The sequence below is a fragment of the Megalopta genalis genome, unplaced genomic scaffold (assembly GCF_051020955.1).
Source record: "Megalopta genalis isolate 19385.01 unplaced genomic scaffold, iyMegGena1_principal scaffold0020, whole genome shotgun sequence".
Classification (NCBI taxonomy): Eukaryota; Metazoa; Arthropoda; class Insecta; order Hymenoptera; family Halictidae; genus Megalopta; species Megalopta genalis.
This window is the reverse complement of record NW_027476090.1, coordinates 4269317-4290727: the sequence shown is the minus strand read 5'-3', so window position 1 is coordinate 4290727 and position 21411 is coordinate 4269317. Positions and strand designations below refer to the sequence as shown.

At 44.1% G+C, this 21411-nt stretch overlaps 1 protein-coding gene across 4 annotated transcripts in view; it reads right to left on the bottom strand.

Moving 5' to 3' along the window:
- Positions 1-21411, bottom strand: part of hth (Meis homeobox homothorax) — a 666356-nt gene that overhangs the window by 21666 nt on the left and 623279 nt on the right. For all 4 annotated transcript variants that reach the window (XM_033482431.2, XM_033482432.2, XM_033482434.2 and 1 more), the window contains one exon: positions 15624-15682. In XM_033482431.2, the coding sequence (XP_033338322.1) occupies positions 15624-15682 (59 nt within the window). The remainder of the gene's footprint in view (positions 1-15623; positions 15683-21411) is intronic.

The window sequence follows — 21411 nt, the reverse complement described above, 5'->3', positions numbered from 1 at the left end:
TCGTGACCGTCCAAGACTTCATTTCCGTGCTCGAGGAACCACCCCAACGTCAGTTTATATGTACCCACGGGTAACGAAATGGACCTCTTGGCTCGTTTTCATGGAACGGATTTCGGTGCGCCGCCTCTCGCTCGGGGAAATTAGTTTATGCCGGGCAGGTGATGGGAAAATGGCGGAAGGACTTTATCCCTCAAGGTGGTTTCCGGATTAATTCGGTCAAAAGGATAGATCTTTTCACGGCCGTCCAATCATCGTTCGCGAATGAATTTTCAATAAGACTCTGAATATTTATATTCTCTTAAACTTCGATTCTTCAACATTGTCTCACGTTGTACAATAGAGGCTCTCTTACCCGAACATTTATATTTACGCTATGATAGAATGTTTTGGTATCAGGATATTAGAAAAATAAATTATCTTTTGGAGCGTGGAAAGTTCTGTCTATGAATAATTCTGGGAACGATGAAGATTCTTAGGAAAACTAACATGAAAAATTCTATTCGGTATACCTAAGAAAGAACGTTGGATTGCTCTAACGAATTCTACCTGCAGCGGATCGGAGTAACAACGCTTGGATCGGAGCTTCGAGATGATTCTTTAATCTTTAGATTAAAGAGAGGAGATATTGGCTCGCGTCACGGCGGCAAGTTTGGAAAGAAATATCCAACGCATGCGTAAAATAATTTTTAGGATAAAACTACAGACTTATTCGAGGACATTTGCCGTTAACACGACGAAATGCAATTTCCTCCGTTAAGCCGGTCGTCCGTACCGCTCGCCGCCCTCCGGCAAATAATAACATTTCTATAAGTCGGTCGTTTGTATTCGAGAACTGGCGCGCATGCACCCCATTTCAATTAACGTATGATCTATGTCGTATAAGGAGTCGTATCCAGCACCTTTCAAACGATGGGGACCGTAATGCGCGGGGGGATCGGCTCTCTAAGTAACTCTATATCACGTCTACGTGACACGAAACGCGGAGGCAGAAAAAAATCTTCTACGACAAGGGGCCAGGGATCGTCTCTTTCAACTGTCCCCTCGTGTTCGATCGTTCCGCGGAGGACTCCGTGAAATATTACACTTATTTGTCGGGCAATGTGCCGCCGGACCTGGTAAACAATAACGGCTAATGTGGCAGGTGTTTCGGCGAGGGTGGCGAACGCAATTTATCAGAGGACGGTGGGTTCTTTAAGTGGACGGAGTTAATTCTCCTCGGATGCGCACAGGTCGTGTACACGATTCGTTCATGCTCGTACGTTCCCTAAGGTGAAAAGTCCTCCTCTCGTGTGAGACGTTATTACATGCGACGATTAGACTGCGGATCTTCGTGTAAAATAAAAATAACAAACATCAACCACGAGAAACTAAATAGAAATTTTTTCGTTCCTCCACGATTTTGATACTAGGTTTACGGAACCCATCGTAACGATGGGTCATTTATTCTGTAATTTACGATAATTACGGTTATTACGGTAACACTCGTTGAAAATCACACGATAAATGTTTTATTACTACTTTTATAAACTAATATAAAACAGCTATTTTTAGTTCTCCGTAAATCTAGTGTTAATAAATTGAAACTAATAATCTGATCTTTTTAAGCACTTCTAATTTGCCTGACGCTTCGAATTACACCCTCTTGTTTTTCTCATAAACGCATCAAATCCGTAGTCATATTATTATAGAAGATAATAGTGGAATTTACGCACAAAAAATATAACAATTTTCTACAATTACAATATTTCCAGCATTAAAAGAAAAATGTTTCTCATGCCTAAGATTTTACGCCGTTACGACGATTCTACCGCGTCGAAATCGTGGCGTCGCGCGTTATCATTTTCCCATGAATGCATAAAGCCCACAGCCCAATCATCGCAAAGTTCCCGTGGGAAAAGAAGGTCAAGAGAGAATTCTCCTAAACGTTCCAGGAGCCTTCGGCCCCGTCGAAGATCCAGAAGTTCTGATCCTTGGGATCGAAATCGAGACGCGTCGAAGCGAGCATCGCAGGACGGTTTCGATGACATTTCCGACGGGTCACCGAGGCCGGAGAGAGGGGGGGGGCGACACTCGCAATTTCTCCCGATTCCCGGTCCCCGGGACATCCATTTTATTTAGCGCACCGTCGCTCGGTGGCGCGGGGAGACGTTAAACTCGGCGGGCGAGGGTTTTCTCTTTTTCTCCATCCAGCGATATCCCATCAGCGACGGCAGGAACGTTTACAGCGAGCTGGTGTCCAGCTACCGGGGCCGAGGATCTCCTTTCCCCCGGCTCCCGATCGGCCGGGGCCGAGTTGGCCAGATATAGAGTGGCGTGACGGAGATCGAACCGCGCCACGGGGTGGAGAAGCGACGGAGGATGGGGGGAAAACGGTCGGAGGGGGTGAACGGGGTGTTTGGACCTCTCCCGAGATGGACACAGAGAATCGCCATTACAAATTGACAAGCTTGATTGATGGCCAGCGCGGAAGGGACGACGCCCGGCACGGTCGATCCGGTGGAAGAGGACGAAGGATCAGCGCCGGGAAGAACGAGGAGAAAAGGGGAGTCGAACGGAGACCAAGGGGGTTGCGACGCGCCACGGAGCAAGGGGATCCCGGCCAAGTGAGATGGAGTGGACGCTGTGTACGCCGGCTAAACCGGACCCTGGAAGCCCAGGGACCTTCGGATACCGTTCCGCGTGCTTCTGTATAATGGGAAACGATAGCTGACGGGATCGGGGCGGCCGGACCAGGCGTTATCAACCGAGACCTCTCAGCAAGTGCGTGACGAATGGTCCGCGAGGTGTTCCGCAAGGGTCCGCTTTTGCCATACAATTGGAATATTCGATGACTGGCCGGCGATCTTTGATCCTGCGTGCTACGCTGCTTCGGTGGTTCGGTGGATTGCTCGGACGCTGGTTACCAGTTCTGGCTGGTTTGGCGACCTCGATTATGCCGCCTACTCTATAATTCAGCAACCGAAGTTGTCTCTTTAACCCTCCGCTGTCACGCTGGGTCAAAATGGTCCGCGTTATTTTTTCGAATAAGCGATACCGCTCGCGAGAAGAACGAAATTAACGATTAATCGAATGTGCCGGGAAGTCAGATATCGAGCTGTAATAAAGGAAACGATGATTCAGAATGTTCAAATTAAATTCTCAAATTTTTCGGTTCGATAGTCTAGTTTTTGAGCTTCCTTACAAAGAAATTAATCATTCTAAGAACCCTTCGTACCGAACGTCATTCTTAAAGTTTTACAAACAACTTCAAATAAATCGAATACAACGATTCATGCTCGTCGCGAACGCACAAAATCCGCAGTTGAGAAATGAACGTCGATGATCGAAGCAAGTCGAAATCGGCGAAGCTCCCAGGAAAAAGAGCCGAACGATCGCTACGCGTGCTCGAATCAATCGGTTGAGCCATCGGCGCTCGCCTGATCCAATCTGGATCGCGTTCGGACGCAATCACGGGTCACACGCGCCAGCGGATCGAATTAAAAACCGCCCGCCTAATTGAACACTAATCGCCGGATGCGGTTGGACACGGTGCGGAGCCACGGCTTGTTCGATCACGAACGGTCCCGTCGATCTTCGGCCGCATGGGAAACCGATTCACGGATCGTGAACGACGATCGGGCTCCCGTGAAAGTGAACGCGCTGCGATGCCAAGGAAAGGAAACGGAGACGAGCACGGGAATGTTCGAAGGCGGGGTAGAGGAGGACACGGAGCCGACCTTTCCGAGTGATCTACGGCTCTGAACTCTCATAGCTCCGCGTTGACCCCCCCGGCTACCGACGAATGCCGGGAATAATAAGCAAAACCGGCAATTAAGATATCTTCGACGCGGCCCGGCTACTTTCGTTCCCTTACCCTTTCCCTGCGATTCTCCGTACGCGTAAATCGAACCGAGTCTCGCGTTGGTCTCGTAAAACGCGAGGAACGCCGCCGTGGCGGTGTTTGTTGGGACTGTAGCCGGCCGATTCGCGGTAAATCGTTTATTGCGCCGGCGAGTTGCCCGATCGAGTCTGCCCCCGTACCAGGAATCGATGATCGCTCGGGTCAGCGGTGTTCATTAGGCGCAATGGACGCCGAGGCGTTCTCGATCCCTGCGATCTTCTCGCTTTCTTTGTTACACGGAATATTGTGATTGTAATTGATGACGCCGTCCGGCCGCGAACCGGCGAGTTAACAACGGATGCCTCGGTTGTCGATAGACTGCGCTTAAAGACGTAAAACAGGATGATCGCAACACTGATCGTTTCTTCCGCATATTTCGCTGATTCTACTCAAATCCCAACGTCTATACAAGTTAATTCGTCACAATCTGTTTTCATGATAATTGGCAACATGTACAAAATTCACAGGCGCTTATAAATAATTTCGAATGCACCGGAACGATGAACAAGCGAACTATTCAATTAATTTCTGATTACGATGCATCCGTTTAATTCTGCAACTGCCGCGTCAACCACACGTGGCTGACGGAATTATTAACGAGGATTTGAATATCAAGATTTGCGTTGATCTGATATATTTTCCTAATTTGATTAGGATCCGCAAAACGAATATCGAAGAAGTAGTTGATGTCATACAACGTAACTTTTCAATTTTAATTCGATTACGTAAGATACCGTGGTTTTATTAAATTTTTGCGATGGGTGTTAAAATACGAAACAGTAAATATTAGGTCTATCGAAAAGTTCTGTCCGATAGTGTCGCTTCAAGTTCCAATCCATATACACATGTTGATTTGAGACATATACGACTATCTCTCTTTATCGTTGCGTTTACACGCATGTACTCTCCTAAATCAACTGAAACAAAAATGTCTCGTGTCATTATTAAGCGAGACGCGATCGTGAAAACATGGCTACCGATGATAATGCCAGACCACATGCTGCTTTGGCGACTCGTCGGAAAATCGCAGAGCTAGGCTGGGATATTCTGTCGCATCCACCGTGCTCCCCAGACCTAGCACCCTCCGATTATCACTTGTTTCTCTCTTTGCAAAACTTTTTACAGGAAAAAACATTCAAAACCGAAGCTGATGTCAACCAAGCACTGGTCGAGTTCTTTGCCTCTAAAAATAAATCATTTTTAAAAAATGGCATTTACAAGTTGCCATCACGCTGGCAAGAAGTCATAAGTAACGATGGAAAGTATATTCTACGATAAATATCATTAAATGTATGAAAATTGTGTTATATTTCAATTCAAAAACGGACAGAACTTTCCGGTATACCTAATAAAAGTCTAATTCGTTCTACCAAACAGCACCGAATGCAACAGCAGATCTTACAAAGAGCGAAACTGCGCTAATTGCAACGAACGGGAGAAACAAGTAGAAAATAATATATATATATATATATAATTTATTATTATTTTATTATTATTATATTTATATATAATAATAATAATAATAATATAGAATATAATAAAATATAATATATATCATTCTTGGATTCGTTGTTGTAACAAGTGCATAAAATTCGCAGTCTTAAATGCCGCCGATTCATTTTTGTAACAAGTGCATAAAATCCGCAGTCTATTCGCGTATCTATTTCCGAGAAGCGTGCGAAGATTAAAACAGCGTAAAAAAGCGTTCCGACAACTCGTTTCCCTCCGGGCCGTCGTGAAAGATAAAATAATTAATTGCAGGCCGTCCACTCGATTGCAGCGCCGGGCGAATATTCCCGACGAAGTCGCGCGCTATCGAGAACAACTTGTTCCCCGTGAATATTGGAGTCAAGAAAGACCGGGGACTCGTACGACTCGGCCATAGAGGTTGGCTGACGCCTTTTATCGCGGCATCGTTACGAAATGCACCGTACGGTCACAGCTTTACGGTACTTCGGGGCTGCTGTTACGTTTTTACTGCGTCGTTCCGCGAACACGCGAAGGGACGGCGATTCCACCGGTGTTACCGGTGCCGGCAGTAACTGTGTACCGTTCGCGTCTTGGCGTCGGAACGCCCGGCGACGGTTCAAAGGTAAGGGAACACGCGAAACTTTTGATAAAGAACGCAGCTTCTTGCCACCCCGGCGAACACACCCCGGCCATCCCCGAACCCTCCGGGACTTCGAATCGCCTCGAATTTATGGAACAGAAACAGCAACAGCGTTTCTCGAAAATTTTTCGCACTCCCGGCGCCAGGAATTAACTTCCGACTTTATCGAGTGCCCTTGCTCGGCGACTTTCGTGTCTTTCTACTTTTTCGCTCAAATAGCGAAAAGGTAAGTCCTTTTTCGTGAATGTGTCTTACTTTCATTCAACGTCGGACCGATCAATATTTTAGTAACAATAGTGTGAAATTTTTCTATCATCTCCACAATTTCCTATTTCATCCATTCATATTTTTCATAGGTGCAATCTCTAGTCTATCGATATGTCTTTCTAATTGGCGAATAAGATAAACGTTCTCCTCGATTGTTTAAGTTCTTATGGGATCTTTCATTTTTATTAATCCCACAACAAATGTACAAGTAATACCCGGGGCACAGCTATGAATACAATACTTTAGAACGCAGAAGATGAACCAACGAAGATAATATAGTGGATCGGATACCTCGTTCAAGATTCGGTTTTCGAGGAGTCAAGCAGGATCCGCGCGATGTTTCTAAAGTAGCGGCGCGCAGTCAAATATTTACGCGTAAGTGGCGAAATTATGTGATTTTCGCGGAACCCTCGGAGGGTGGTTCTGTTTAGTATCGCGGCATTTAGTACCCGCGATACACCTCCGTCGATTCCGCATGTAGCGTTTCTCAGAATCCATCCAATTTCTGCGCGGCACAATGCGCCGAATTTGCTGCTTTATGATCTGGCCCGTGTATTTTTGGAACATCCCGTCGACTGCCATTAGAGGATGCCGTTGGGACGTTGTTCAAAAACAGAGACCCCTTGAAAATATTACATTACACTTTCAAATGGAATGGTCAGCCCGTGTAAATTAAATTAAACGGCGGCATGGCTCGGAATCAGTGCCGTGTAATCCGCTGATTGAAACGCTTTCGACGGCGGCGCGACGCGAAAAAAAATGCGTTCATTCGGTGTCACGCGAAATTGCAATTCCGTTGATTTTGACGAGAATTTTCTTCGCGACTCCAAAGATCGGATTTGAAAATCTCCAGCTGCGTCGCGCGCGCGCGCGTTGTCAACCGAAAGAGGAGGAACGACGCGGGCTCGTTTCGATGGCAAGGACGCTCAGGACCCCCATACGATATAAACCTAATAGAATCTGTGGACGACGCGAAAGCATCTTGTAAGTCATAAAACGATACTCGGCTAGTTTATACTTTATAGTTCGAGCGGCAGTCCGCCTGTGTACTGTACCCGCGATTCAATGGGGGAAGGATTTAAAAGGGATCGCGGTTTTATGGCCGGTATTAGAACCGCTACGGCTAGAACCACGAGCGACGCTTTATTGTTCTATCCCATCGTGCATGAGCGTAGCTAATTTGACACTAATTTTCGACGATGATCCGCTTAGCTGTTTAGAAACCTAATCGGACATAACTTGAATCGCATTTTCCGATTCGTGTGTCAAAAATGGAATTAAACGTTTCGTTACATTAAGGAATTATTATATTTCTTGATACACCGAATTGTGGTCCAGCTAAGAACTAGGCTCGTGACAAGATTTAGGAAAATCAAGTTTTGTAGCCTTTGAATCAGAGCAACGTGGGTATAAAGCTGCGATTGTTATACAATATATCGTCGATTTATCCGATTTGTTAGTAGTAGATCGAAGTATAAATATTGAACACTAAACCTACCATGCTGGTAAAAAAAAAAAATGACACGTTCCATAGTTTTTATTTTTAAATTGTTGAAATTGTAAAAATTCTTTCGTAGGAAATGATTGAATAAATCTCTTAATATTCAAGTACACGTTATAATGCAGCTATTATAATGCACATTATAATAAGATAAATAAATAAATTCAGGATTGTAATCTAGATATTTTCAGAGCTCGGTAAGTTTAATCTTAATAATTAGTAAGTTACCTTGCTTCATGTTCAAAATTATTTAATTTACGATCACTGAAGTTACAAATAGTGTAATAAAATATTGTAATAAAACAAATAAGGAATATTATAATAAAATTCGCGAAGAAAATCTGAATAAATACGTGCTTGTTAGTCGTATCGAGCGACATGAAATAGCTGCTTCTAGTGCTCCGTTCACGTAGCGTTAAAACTCCAACAGCATCGAAAATCTTGTCTTGCCATCAGCCATTTCGTTGCCAGAAAAAGCATTCCCAGTTCTGCCTCGTGTTTCACAAGAACTGCCAGATCTAACCCGGTTCGAAATCGCAGATAACACTTCACGATATTCGAGATTTAGCCGCGATGTCAACTCGTGAATCATCATCGGGCAGAAGTCGCGCATGAAATCACTGATTGTAGCCCGTCGTTATCACGTAGCAAGAACAAGCTCGTCAACGGGGCCCGCTCGGCACGCGGGACCTGGGAATAATAACAATAGGCCGCGGGCCACGCGGAGTCAATGCGGAGCAGCTGCGATCCCGCGTAATGAAAGTGTGATTGATGATCGGGCCGACGCGCGTCATTAGCTCGACGCGAAGAAGCGCGACGAGGAGGATGCGCTCGTTCCCGGAGAACGTGTTCTGAATTAGCGGGCAGCGTCGCTTAATATAATTCGAATGAGCTATCCCGAAGCTCCCCCCGTCCCGTAAACGTAATATTTCCGGATAAAAGAATATGAGCAATGACGCAGCTCGTGCGCGGATAATTTAAATGCTGGGAGCCGGGACCCGCGTGGACCCGAAGCGACTCGTGATTGCCGAGCTCGGTCGGAGAGAGGAAATTAGATTTTGAAACTCGTACTCTTCGGTCACGAAATTCTGAGACAGCAGACTCCGGACACGAGATCGGTCCCACCGAGGGCTTCTAAACACACTTTCACGCGAGTTTGTTGTCACTGTGCAAATATTTTATGGTAATTCGTTCGTACACCTTTTAAAACGCGTTAACCATTTTAAAACTGAACTAAACGACTTGAATTTTTTTTTAGATGATAGAGGGACTAGTTTACTAGACGATGACTGAAATGCTTCTTTTTTTTAATTTTACTATTACTTGGAATGACAAAAAGATAAAAATCTCACGTTTTTTAACTTTTTTTATTGGAGCCTGTGTAACAAAAAGAAATGTCTTTCGTAGATCTCGGTAACTTATATGCGTGCTGAAAATTTCATCGAAATCGGTTGACATTGTTATGAGTTACAACAAATTTAAGATAGCAAAAATCGCAACTTTGTCACGATTTTCACCAAAAACTGGAAGAAATCTGCGGTTTTTAAAATACTTAGTAAGTAACTGCGATCTACAAAAGGCATTTTTTAAATTTTCGTTGTACATAGACTCAGATAAAATACTTAGAAAACAGGGGTTTTTAATTTTTTTTCCAAGTAATAACAAAATTAAAAAAAAGCTTTTTAGCCATCGTTTAGTAGACTAGTCTCTCTATCATCTAAAAAAAATTCAAGTCATATAGTTCAGTTTTGAAGAAGTTCTTGCGCTTTAAAAGGTGTACGAACAGTTTTGTGGGCCACTGTATATATGAAATGATCAACGAAAAGACTAATGAAATATTTGTACAGCTAGTTATTGCGAAATTCTTACTGGACCCCTTGCCGTACTCTGACGAGTTTGACTTGTAACGGAGGTCTCTAGTATGGGTCTCTCTCTCTCTCTCTCTCTCTCTCTCTCTCCAAATCAAATCACGCACGATCATTTCACGGAGAATGCTTAATTGACACCATTTGACCGACAATATTAATTAACCGATATGTTGAAATCAGAGACAAAGATTTTTATCGACACTCGTTTCACCGACATTGACTTTGTATTTACCTGCCAATAATAGTCACTCAGTACGATTGGCAGGAAAACATAAAGTCGGTGAAACGTGTGTCGATCAAACCATTGTCAGTGATTTCACCATGTCGGTTAATTAATATGGTCGGCGAAATCAATGTCGATCAAATGGTGTAAGTTAAGACATTGCCTGCGATTTGATACAAACACCTTTAGCATTATTCCGTTCTTTTAACGTTATGGAAATCCATTTGTACGATAATCTATTATATCTTCCTTAGGATCAGCAAAGCGTAAGAATGTTGAAGAAGTAATCGATGTCGTACTACTTAATTTTTCAATCTTAATTCGATGCGATAAAATATTGCATCAGTGGCGTGGCAGTGGAAATGTTTTAATTCGACATCAAATTCCGTTCTCTTGTCATAAATATGGAAGCATACAAATAAGGCAATAAACACAGGCAATAAATATTATTAATTTTCTTCTAAAAAATTATTACACAATCGAAAAGGTTCTAATCACTGTAATTGAGAAAATAATGGTGTTGCAAGTGGTTAACGAGGTTCCACGGTAGAGATGGCATACTTTGACGACATACAGTTGTGTCGATGTACAAATGCGCCGATCGATAGGTGACGCATGATAAAAGAACGACGTACGGTGGTCAACCTCTTAAACCAAAACTGTCAACGTGCGTTTCAGCTTTATGAACTTCTTGAGGTTAGCCACTTTGACTCGCGCGTAGATCACACGGAGTAACAGGTTGACCATTGCGAACAATGTAACGCCAACTGTCAAGCGATGTCAGTTTGCAACTATGAACTCGGGAGTCAAAGATCCTCCGATTATGATTGATGGAAACCGGTCACCTAGCTAAGACCTTACGAGCATGCTCAAGCAACATCTTACAAGTACAGTAAAAGTTATCGAATACTTAGAATTGCTTTCCTAAAAGGCTTAATATTTATCACGTGTACGAAACAATGAAAGTACCCAAAATCACGTACGAAGAGAAGATATACAAGATTGCTCAAGCGTTATCTCCAAGAATACGAAGTTCAAAAAATTGAATTTGGTCTTAGAGAAACAGTCTTTTTAAACAAAAAATGTTTTTTAGAAATGAATACAGTAAATTCTCCCTAACTAACGCTCAGATTCAACACAAAAATGGACAATTTTGGAAGAGGAGATACGATTAGTCGAGTCTTGCACCTCGTTTTTATAATTGTTGACAATCGGCAACTATAAAAATGAGTCGCGAGGCTCGAATAAATTGTCCATTTTTGTGCACAATCTGAGCGTCAATTGGGGAGAATTTACTGTCCATCGTAATTTTTAATATGATTCGTAAAAGATGAATAGTAGAACTGCGCATAATCTGTGGTGAAACAAATTGATTCACATGATCAGGAGGTTTATATGTGTAATAGGCGTTCATCTGTCTGCCGAAATATAACGATGAAGCGAGTTCTAGTGTATAACAAGAACGTGCGTAAAATGGAGCGATATTTTCAGAGGATAGATTTTTAAGTATATTCGAAAACTTGCTCTGCAAAGTCGAAACAGCGAATTATCGATCTCTTTCGACGTAAACCGTGTCACCTCGAGCTAGCGAGGCCAGACGGGAACATCGGTTTCGCCGGTCCACGGGGGACCGTGAGCATTTGAGAGACACATTTATCTCGCTTCCGTTCGAACAAAATCTGCCCTGGGGCCTAATGCTTCGGCTATTAAGCTTTAATGGACTGCTGATCGTCGGAGGAAGGGTGCGGGTGGGGTTCGGCAGCAGCCGGGACACGGTCTCGGAGGAATTGGAAAAATGGCCAGGCACGAGAGCCCGGCTCGGCCGGCTTCGTGAACTCTCGCGAATTTTTCTCTGCCGCGGCTCTGGTTATCGCCACGAGAACGCCTCACGGACCTGGAAAGTCCACGGAATTCTCACGTAACCCCATCGATTTCAATCGAGGGCCGAAGCCCTGGTCGAGAGGGCCGGAAAGGGCGAGTGGGAGGCACGAAGCAAACGGGGGTGGACGGGGACTCCTCTCCCTCTCTCCCTCTCTCTCTCTCTCTCTTTTGCCCTCTCTTGCCCCCCCCCTCTCTCTCTCTCTCTCTCTGCGAGCGAGCTCTGATCAGGATTGACTCGGGATGACAATCTAACGTACACGAGTTTCCACTTTACTCGCGGCACGGACAACAACATTTCGGCTTGTTAGCTCTCTCTCTCTCTCTCTCTCTCTCTCTCTCTCTCTCTCTCTCTCTCTGTGCTCCCTCCACTTTTCGAAATTACCCCTTCGCCGAACCGCGAGGGTCGCGATCGTGACTGCGTGATCGCTGATCGGGGCATCTGTTTGCTTATAAATGGTGGAGGCGTGTGTTATTGTTGTAAAGAAATTCCATTCTTTATCTATCTATTTGTTCTCGCGTTACAGGTTCGAAATTATTAACAGTAAACCTAGCGCTAGTTGAAATGATCAGTTTTACATTTTTTATTTCAAACTTATCGAAATTAATTAATTTCTCATCTGAAGCACATACTATAACAACATTCTTATAAAGCAACACACGTCAGTCAGGTTTGGAGCTATATGACTCTCGAAGAGTCGAGTCTATTAAAATTTTGGGCAATATCAAACTACAGTCACTTCTAAGAAAGTTTTTCGAAGAATGTAGCCGAAGCATATAAAATGTTCACCATTATCTAACTGCTGCGCTTACTTTTTGTAATGCTTATTAATTGTACAACAGCTGCAACTGTAACAAACCTGAACTGAGGATGAGTTTAACCCTGTGGAGTTTAACAAATCGATACGCTCTACCGATTCTGACAGAGATTTTCAAGACTTTATCACTTGCTTTCGAGAACTTAAAGATAGCTTTGAAGATAATGAAAATGTCGAAATTGTCATCAGAGTATGATAACATTTGTAACATCCTACAACAACGATTGTACAGAAAGAAGAAGAACGACAATTGTGAACGTCATTCTCTCGAAGGATTAATAAAAGAAATGAAAAGATAAACACCGCACGATTTACTTCGCGAAAGAGTCCATCGTTTTCGGATGCGTAACGGGCAAGTGATTTCTGGACCGGCCGGAGAACAAAATATTCTGTCGGACCGTCGAGAAAAGCGCCCCTAAAGCTCGGCTTGGCCGTAGCAAACTACCCGTAACTCAGTGAGTGTTTATGAGGGAGCCGCTCGTAAAAATGCGAGCCCTGGCCGCGGCCCGTTTCGACCGTTTAACCGGACCACCCCATCGCGAGCCAGCCTCCGGTTCCGTGGAAACAAAGAAACCCCGAAAAAGACAGTGTCCGTGGGGAGGAGGGTGGCGGCGGGGGTGTGTTGCCGGCTCGTAAAACTCGGTCTGATCACCAGCGCCAATTATCCCGCCGTTATCCGAACGTTATCCGGAACGTTATCCACCTCTGGCCACCCGGAGCCTTCACGAAACAGCCCTCCCGCCATCATCCGAATCGCAAGCGAACCCTTGAGCCCCCGAAGAGAGGGCCGGCCGAGAGAGCAACGCTACTTTCAGCCCCTAACCCCGACTAGGTAACCGTTGTTGTCGCCTTTTACTGCAAACGAAGTGATTCCCTCCTCGTAAACGCGACGTCTTTACAGATTACACGGCCCGGATACGCCGGGGGTTGCCTTTTCTTCCCTCCTGTTTGCTTTTTTGGTGGCTGAACTCCACCCCCGCCCGCGTGTAGCGTTAAATTGGTCGGGTGGTTTTAGGTGTGTTGTAACGCGGCCACCCCTATTTTGTTCCGACGGACAACCGGTCGCCGATACCGCGGTTTTTATTTAGCCCGAAATAATTGTAACGGAACCCGCGTACCAAGAAGTCATCCCCGCCATCTCTGGTACGTCTAGGCTATCTCGGATTCAAAGACAGAAATAGAAACTATGTATCTATTATGGTGTACCGTATTATTGGATGACAATTTCTGTTCTCAGAACTCCGATTGCTACGTTATTCAACGTCGAGATATTTCTCTACAGTTCAAGATTAATATTTCGAGCCACGAAATACTTGATTCTAAACTTAATGTTTAATACTTGATTAATACTTGATTCTATAATTAGCATTTCAAAAACGCAGATGAAATCTGGCCGAGATCTATCGTTATTAACGAATGTTAACAAAAGTTACTTGAATTTTCTTTACCTTATTCTCGAATCGACAGGCGCTGAATTTATCAGATGTGCCGAATGATTTATTAGTATTTATGAATGTAGATATCTATTTCTAGTGTTAGGTCCAATTGCCACAACTCAGAGAACGAACTTAAGCGAGACCAGGGTAATCGGCGTTCGCCGAAGGAACGGGCAACGATTTCGTATTATTCCAGTGATTCGTTTATTGATAAATGATGAAGGAGATTGCGGCGCTTGGCAACGCGATTATTTCCAAAGCACCCGTTACATGAATTGCGCGGGCAACACGTCGCGATCAATTCTTCCGTGATAAATCGAACTGACAGGCGACGTGATTACCAGTTTCAAAAATTTCCATTCTCGCGAAATTCTTACATCTAACGGGATTCAGACTCTAACCAAGTACATGATTTGCCTATATATATATATCTAGAGAACAATAGACGTCTAAACTATAAAAGGATTAATTCAATGACCTAAACTAATGATTATCGCATTAGCTCTTTCACAAAATAGTAAAAGGTGTTATACTAAAGATGTGGAAACAAATTTTTCTCTCTACATAAAAGATTGTTAAAACAAATAAAAATCTGCAATCTATACGTAAAATGATTATAACTATGAATCGAACGAATTCTTAAAATGAATAAAACTGTTCCTATTAGTAAAATTGATGTAGTGAATAAACAAATAAAAATCTGCAATTTATACGTAAAATGATCATAACTATGAGTCAAGCGAATACTTAAAATGAATAAAACTGTTCCTATTAGTAAAATTGATATAGTGAATAAACAAATAAAAGTCTCCAAACTAAACGTAAAATAATTATAACTATAAGTCAAACGAATACCTAAAATGAATAAAACTATCCGTATTTGTAAAATTAATATAGTCGATAAACAAATAAAAATCCGTGATCTATACGTAAAATAATGATAACTATGAGTCAAACGAATACTTAAAATGAACAAAACCGATCCTATTTGTATAATTGATATAGTCAATAAACAAATAAAAATCTGTAATCTATACTACCTATACTAAAATGATGATAACTATAATAAGTCAAACGTAGTATGCTGAACAATACTCTAAAAAAGATTTGAAATTGTTTATCGTAGTTTTGAGAGAGAGAGAAAATGTTATTGCGTTTCGAAAAGTGTCCTAATATTAATGTGGGTCACTATATATGTATATTTAAAAGATTCTTGGAATTAATGAAGAAAGTTAACAAAACACGATTATAATCGCATAAACGTTGCAAAAGGTTAAAAGATTGTAGAAGTATATAGTAAACGATAGAGACGATTCTACACAAAATCTACGGGTGCCTAATGTTCGGTGAAACGTATACAAGAGGAAGGAGGTACAATGTTCTCCGGTGAATGGAAGTTCGCTTAATCGAGGACAATTATGCCGATTCGACGAGCGGCCCTATCTGGACCGCTAGTGTTCCTTCGTTTCGACGTGCACATCGATCTACGTCAAGCGATAAGGACCGGGTGTGTAACCCTCGTGATAAGCCGGATAAACGTATCCGTGATGCATGCCCGGCACAGGTGACATGAAATTATACGCGTCTTCGGTGTTGTATGTGTGTGTGTAAGGATCTGTTGACAGAATGGGGCTCGTCTTACCGGCTCGATTGCTCTGGTCGATCATCGGCTGGACGATTCTACGCCTCGCGTTGATGAACCTGGAACAAAGGAAATGGCCATAATTAATAAAGCATAGGACACCTTACAAATAGAAGTTTCAATTCATTGCGAAGTCGGACGCGGGGAAGCGAAGACTTCCTTCTTATTTCAAAAGGAAACGATCGGGTGCTTCCTTGATGCACAAGCTAGACATTTATGATCAATTGGAATCGTCGTAAATTCTTCATGAAAGGATTGCATATTTCATTTGAGGTATTAAAGCGTCGGAAAGGTTGTGAGCGATTCTGAAATTTTAGAAGCTTATCCATAAGATATCGAGCTATTTCCAGTAACTTGGTTCGATCGTTTCTTTGAAATGGTCAATTAAAAGCTCCTTATCATTGCGCGTGTCAGGTACTTTTACATATTTTGTAGAGAAAAAGAAAATGAGAGAAAAGTACAAATGGTCGCGATCTCTTATTCAGTGAATAGTTCGGTAAATATCTTTTGGGAGAATCGTTAGAACTCGGGAAACAACTTGTTCCAGAGGAAGAAGTCGGAACAGTGAAGGGTCGGCGTCAGCAGATAATCTAAATGGAGGCTCAGTCATTTAGTTCCGCGAACTATGTAAATCTCTGTCCAGCGTTGGTAGCGAGGAATCTATTCGGGTAATCAGAGATAACGATTCGAGTCAGGTAGGCCAGACGTATTCATGACTCATTATGTAGATCAGTGGATCACGGGTAGCAGGCATTAGGCGATCGCCGCGATAAGGTCGAAAGCTCGGTCAGAACGCGCGTACGTACGTCGATGTATCGTTCATCTCAATTTGGCCGGCCGGGGCGGCACCGTCGATATTTCATCGGTGTAAGGTCGGTAATTGTCGGACGTAATTTCCGGCCGAATCGTGTATGTTAATTTGACGAAGTGGCCGAGCGAAATGCACGGGAGAAAGAGGGCTACAGGTGCGCGGGACTGCGGCCAATCAGAACTCGTCCTATCGATCCTGCTTGCGTCCACGTCAAAGTCACGTTGCTCTTCATCCAGCGATCGCGTTAAATATTGCCAATGTCAAATGACTCCTCGAAGAAATTTTAAAGAGTTCGTTAAACCACAAGAACTCTGGTGAGGAATAGGTGAAAAAGGATGCAGAGTGCTTTCGCTGGTTTATTAAAGTAGAATTTTCTTGTCACGCTCAAATAATTTATTTAATTTCGTATCAGAAACATAACGGTTCGAAGCTTTCTACAGCAGTTTCGAGAAACTATTTAATTCTTCTATTAATTTTGATCAGAGTCCAATATTCTGATATCCTTAATAAATGCATAAAATCTGCGGGTAGTCGGGGCAACTAACATGTTCAAACAATTACATCAACATAGATTACGGAATTATTAATTTAAACTCGCAGGGTGTATACTATAATTATACATGCAAATCATTCATGTCAAGCTATCGATGTTCTCTGACAATAGCATTGAATCGAGTGATACGAGGTTGGGATTGGATCGTGTCTGACCAGTCGCAAGTCTATACTACTGAAACAGTTTCCTGGAATCTCTCATTGCGTATCAAATTTATATATTACAAAATATACACCTGCTGCTAGTTCCATCGTATTCGAATATGCTGTACGAAACTGATCAGCTACCTTCGGTAAACGATTCTATTAACTCTAAAACTACCGGACGGATTGTAACCGAAGTGACTGGTTTCTGATTTGTTTTCTTTCGAAATGATAAAAATGTTTCCACGAGAAATTTTTCAACGAACTTCTCCGTCGAATCGTATTAGCATGAATTTTAGGACTCGTACCAGTTCCAGTATTAAATAGATCTATACAAAATTTATCAAAGAAAATTCTCTTTGTACACAAGCTTAAAAAAAAAAGCTATTACATTGCGTTAGACGTAACTGTATTCATGTCTTATCTCATGTAGTACGCATCGACGAAGTATGAACCGATCCGTGAATATTACAGTGTGCTCATAGTCTTTCTACTCGGGTGATTGTTTTTTGTATGCTGAGAAGACCGGGGCGCGTAAAACAAGTATAACCGTTGCACCGGTTAAGACAGAACAAAGAATTTTAACAAGTGTTCAACAATTAACCGAGAATGGTTCGATCAGCTGACGATCGATGCTTAATCAGCGTAATAAAATCGTTCGACCGAGAAGCGTGAACAGGAAATTTTTGGAAAAGCAGTCGAAGGGTGGCAGCCTGGAGCAAGAGCCGGAAACCCGAGCACGACCTATTATCTCGCTAACAACGAGGAAAAAGGGGGCGGCGTGTTGTCGGTCGTAGGAGCGAAACGCGGCAAGAAGCGAGCGAGCGAGCGAGCCGGCATCCTCGATACGTCATTAGCCACGGTGAAGGAGCTTCCGTGCGAGCGCTTTCCAAACAATAGATCTGCGGTCTATTTCGAGGTTGGGAGAGGTCCAACGCGGGGGCGGACGGTGACTCGAGGGGAGGGCTCGGCGGCGTAGAACCGAACGGGGGCGAAACGAAGACAGGCGAAAGGGCGTACGTCAGCCGACGTCAGCGTCGCGGCGCCCTAATGGGCGCAGACGCCGGAAGTGATTGGGTTTCTGCTCGACTGACTCGAGAGCACACCCCCTTCTCATCGCGGAGAACCACGATGTTCCAGAGGGACGGGGAGGGCCAGCCGAGAGCGGGAGAGAGAAAGAGAGAGGGAGGAAACGGAGGCAGATGCAACCCCTCTCTTGTTTCGCGGGCGCATCTTTCTTGCTCGGGCTCGCTCCTGGACGACTACCAGTCGCTCCACTCGGCCTTATGAATAATAATTATCAAAGTCTCGCCGCAGCCGGTCGCGTTCCACCGCTCGGACGCAAACGAAGCCCGGCCGGAAGCCGAGCGACTCTGACGGGGACTTCGCGTTCGATTAACGCGCCTGGGCACGGTTCAACGGCTGTATCGATATCGATGGTAATGCGCAGGGTCGATTGGGGTGGAACATCCGAAGACGACAGGGAGACACTGGTCTCGAGAAGATATTGTGGCAGGATCATTGTGAACGCGGCAGCAAACGTGGCGGAACAAGAGGTCGTGATCTAAATAACAACTGCTTGTCTGGCTGCCTTCTTTTCTGCAAATCATGGAGTATTTAATAACATCCAAAGATTCACGCTGTGATTTTAGTTCGGTTGCAAGAGAATGCGTTCTCTGAGAGCTCGGGCATTCGCGACTCGCATGATTTATTTCACGGGTAAAAACCCTTTGTATGCAACATAGAATAACATAGACATCGCAATTAGAAAACTGTAAAGACATTCCAAGAACTCGAGGATATTGTTCCACTATTTTCGTCTTCTTTTTAGAAAGAACTTGGACAGTTCGCGAACTACCACCGGACCGGAGCATATATGATAATTCTTATTTAAACACACAGTTGTTCGTCACGGGAATTACAGAATGTAGCGAATACGAGTGTAATCCAACTGACGTTTATCTACAGAGCCTTGCGGTAGAAAATTATTAACGACAAAGGAGAAATCATGGAGCAAGAGATTCGCTTCTTCCGTACTGAATCGCCTCTACGTTAGGAAGTCGGGGCTGTTCAAACGTACGACAACGATTATAAGGAAGCGTCGGTCAGAAACGCGTGACTCCGTAGACAGGACTTTTCTCCGCGAGATGAGCTTTACGCGCCGTCGAACGTAAACACCATCGAATTGCAAATTTGCCGGGCCGTTACAACCCCGAAGCTCAACGAACATCGAGAACGTACCGTCGACGGAACGTATAGAGAGCAAGCCGTCATCCAGAAACGAGTCGAACGAGTACATAAACGGCAGGAGGATCGCAACAACCGGCTCCCTTCAAAGTCAAGGCCTCGGCTATCGTTGGATGAAAGAGTATCCCTGCTTGTATAAACCGAGGGCCCCTTCCCAGCCCCCGGATACTCCTAAACGCCTCTGGTTCCCCTTTGGCGGCGTAGGCAGCGTGTCACAGCCAGCTGACTACCGTCGACCCACCCCCGCGCTACCCTCGCTGGCAACCACCCCGTGGCTGAAATATCGCCCGAACAATGGCGCGCAGCCCCTGGCCAAAGGAGAACGGGACGAGCAAACAGAGAGAGAGAGAGAGAGAGAGAGAGAGAGAGAGAGAGAGAGAGAGAGCCAGAGGCAGTGGCAACTGCCCAATCTTTCCTCTCTTTCTGCTCGGGACCCAGCGAATATCTTCGCCACCGGAAAACTTAACCCCGCCGCGCAGAAAACGGACAGGATAAAATTTTACAGTCGAGGTGGCGGCTGGCAAACGACCTTGTCGACCCTCCACTAAAATGGACCACCCTCCCCGAGGATGTTGCGCGAGGTCTGCGTTAATTTTTCAGCGAATGACATAACGCGTCGTCGAGCACTCCCACCTAGCCGTACGATGTAGTTTTTAACCAGTGACCACATGACTGAGAAATAAAGATCTCGTCGATAGACTGCGGATCTATATGCAAAATAAGAATTGTCTACATCAATTGCAGGACATAGGATCCAAAAATACCAGTTTCTTTCTTTCGTTAATAAATTTAATAAGTTCGAGTCAGTGCATCGACACTCTTAATTCCTTTTGATCGTCGCACTGTTTTAAATTGTCCTATTTTTACCATAAATGCATAAAGATCCGCAGTCTACTCATCTCGTAAAAAAATGACAGTGTAAGACTATCTAAGAATATCCAGGACTGTTACGAATCTTTTCGTCATTCTCCTATTTTTTCATACATCCTTACATCTATTCTTATTTTCGCTGTTGCTGTTATCTTTGTTCCGTATTTTATTTTTTATTGTATTTATATTAATGTCTTTTTCTTACTTCTTCTCTTTCGTAATTCTAAATAACTCGTGCGATCGGTTTTATGCCGTCTCTGTTACAGATGGTCGTCTCGTATATGTATGGAAATAAATTATAGAAAATTTGAATTATAATACCCTAGCCTTAACGCATGGTGTGAAGTTCATTCTTCGAGAGCAATATTTAGAAGCGACGTTAAGTACACTCGACTAATACAAATGAACGAGCCATGTTTTTCCTGGAAATTAAGTTTTTCCTATGTCTCGCTAGTGCGCGCGCGTTTTATCCGCTGGTTGCAGGTGCACGTCACCACGGCTTTCTATCGTCGTGATTAAAAATGAGACTAGGTGGGGGTGGCGAAAATCGCGGGAGCCAGTTACGCGGGCTGCAATTAAACGCGGGGCTCTATTTTCACCGGGAAAACCGTCGCTCGCTGAGATGCGCTTTTTATGGGTTTATTATCGCGCGCTATCGTAATGGCCCACTAAAATTATCGGTTTACGATGCAGCGCGGGATCCAACGTCACCCCCCCCCCCTCGCGGACACCCCCGTTTCCCGAGGGTGGCCGAAGCATATTGTGGAGCAGGAACCACCCCTGAATGACAAAACACTTTTCACCGCGCCCTCCTCGTGCTTTCAGGATTTTAATGCAGTTTTGATTATGAAGCCGATGGGGGGGCGCATCTCGGTTTCGCGGCGTGAAACAAACCCGACGAAACGCGCCCCGTCACGCGAGGGGTTGCTAACACCGGCCCTCGTCGCCTCGTCATCGTTCCGATTCCGAATTTGAATTTTTCATGGAACCCGACACGACGCTTTCTGTCCGCGCGAGGACGATTTAATAAACGGGTTTAATAAACCCTCTCGCCGGTCCACCGAGACGTCGGGAGACAGTAACAGTTTTCGGGGATGGCGGCGAGAGTGAACGGACGGGGATATTATTTCCAAAAATTCTGCTCGGATTGGACGATTATCGTTC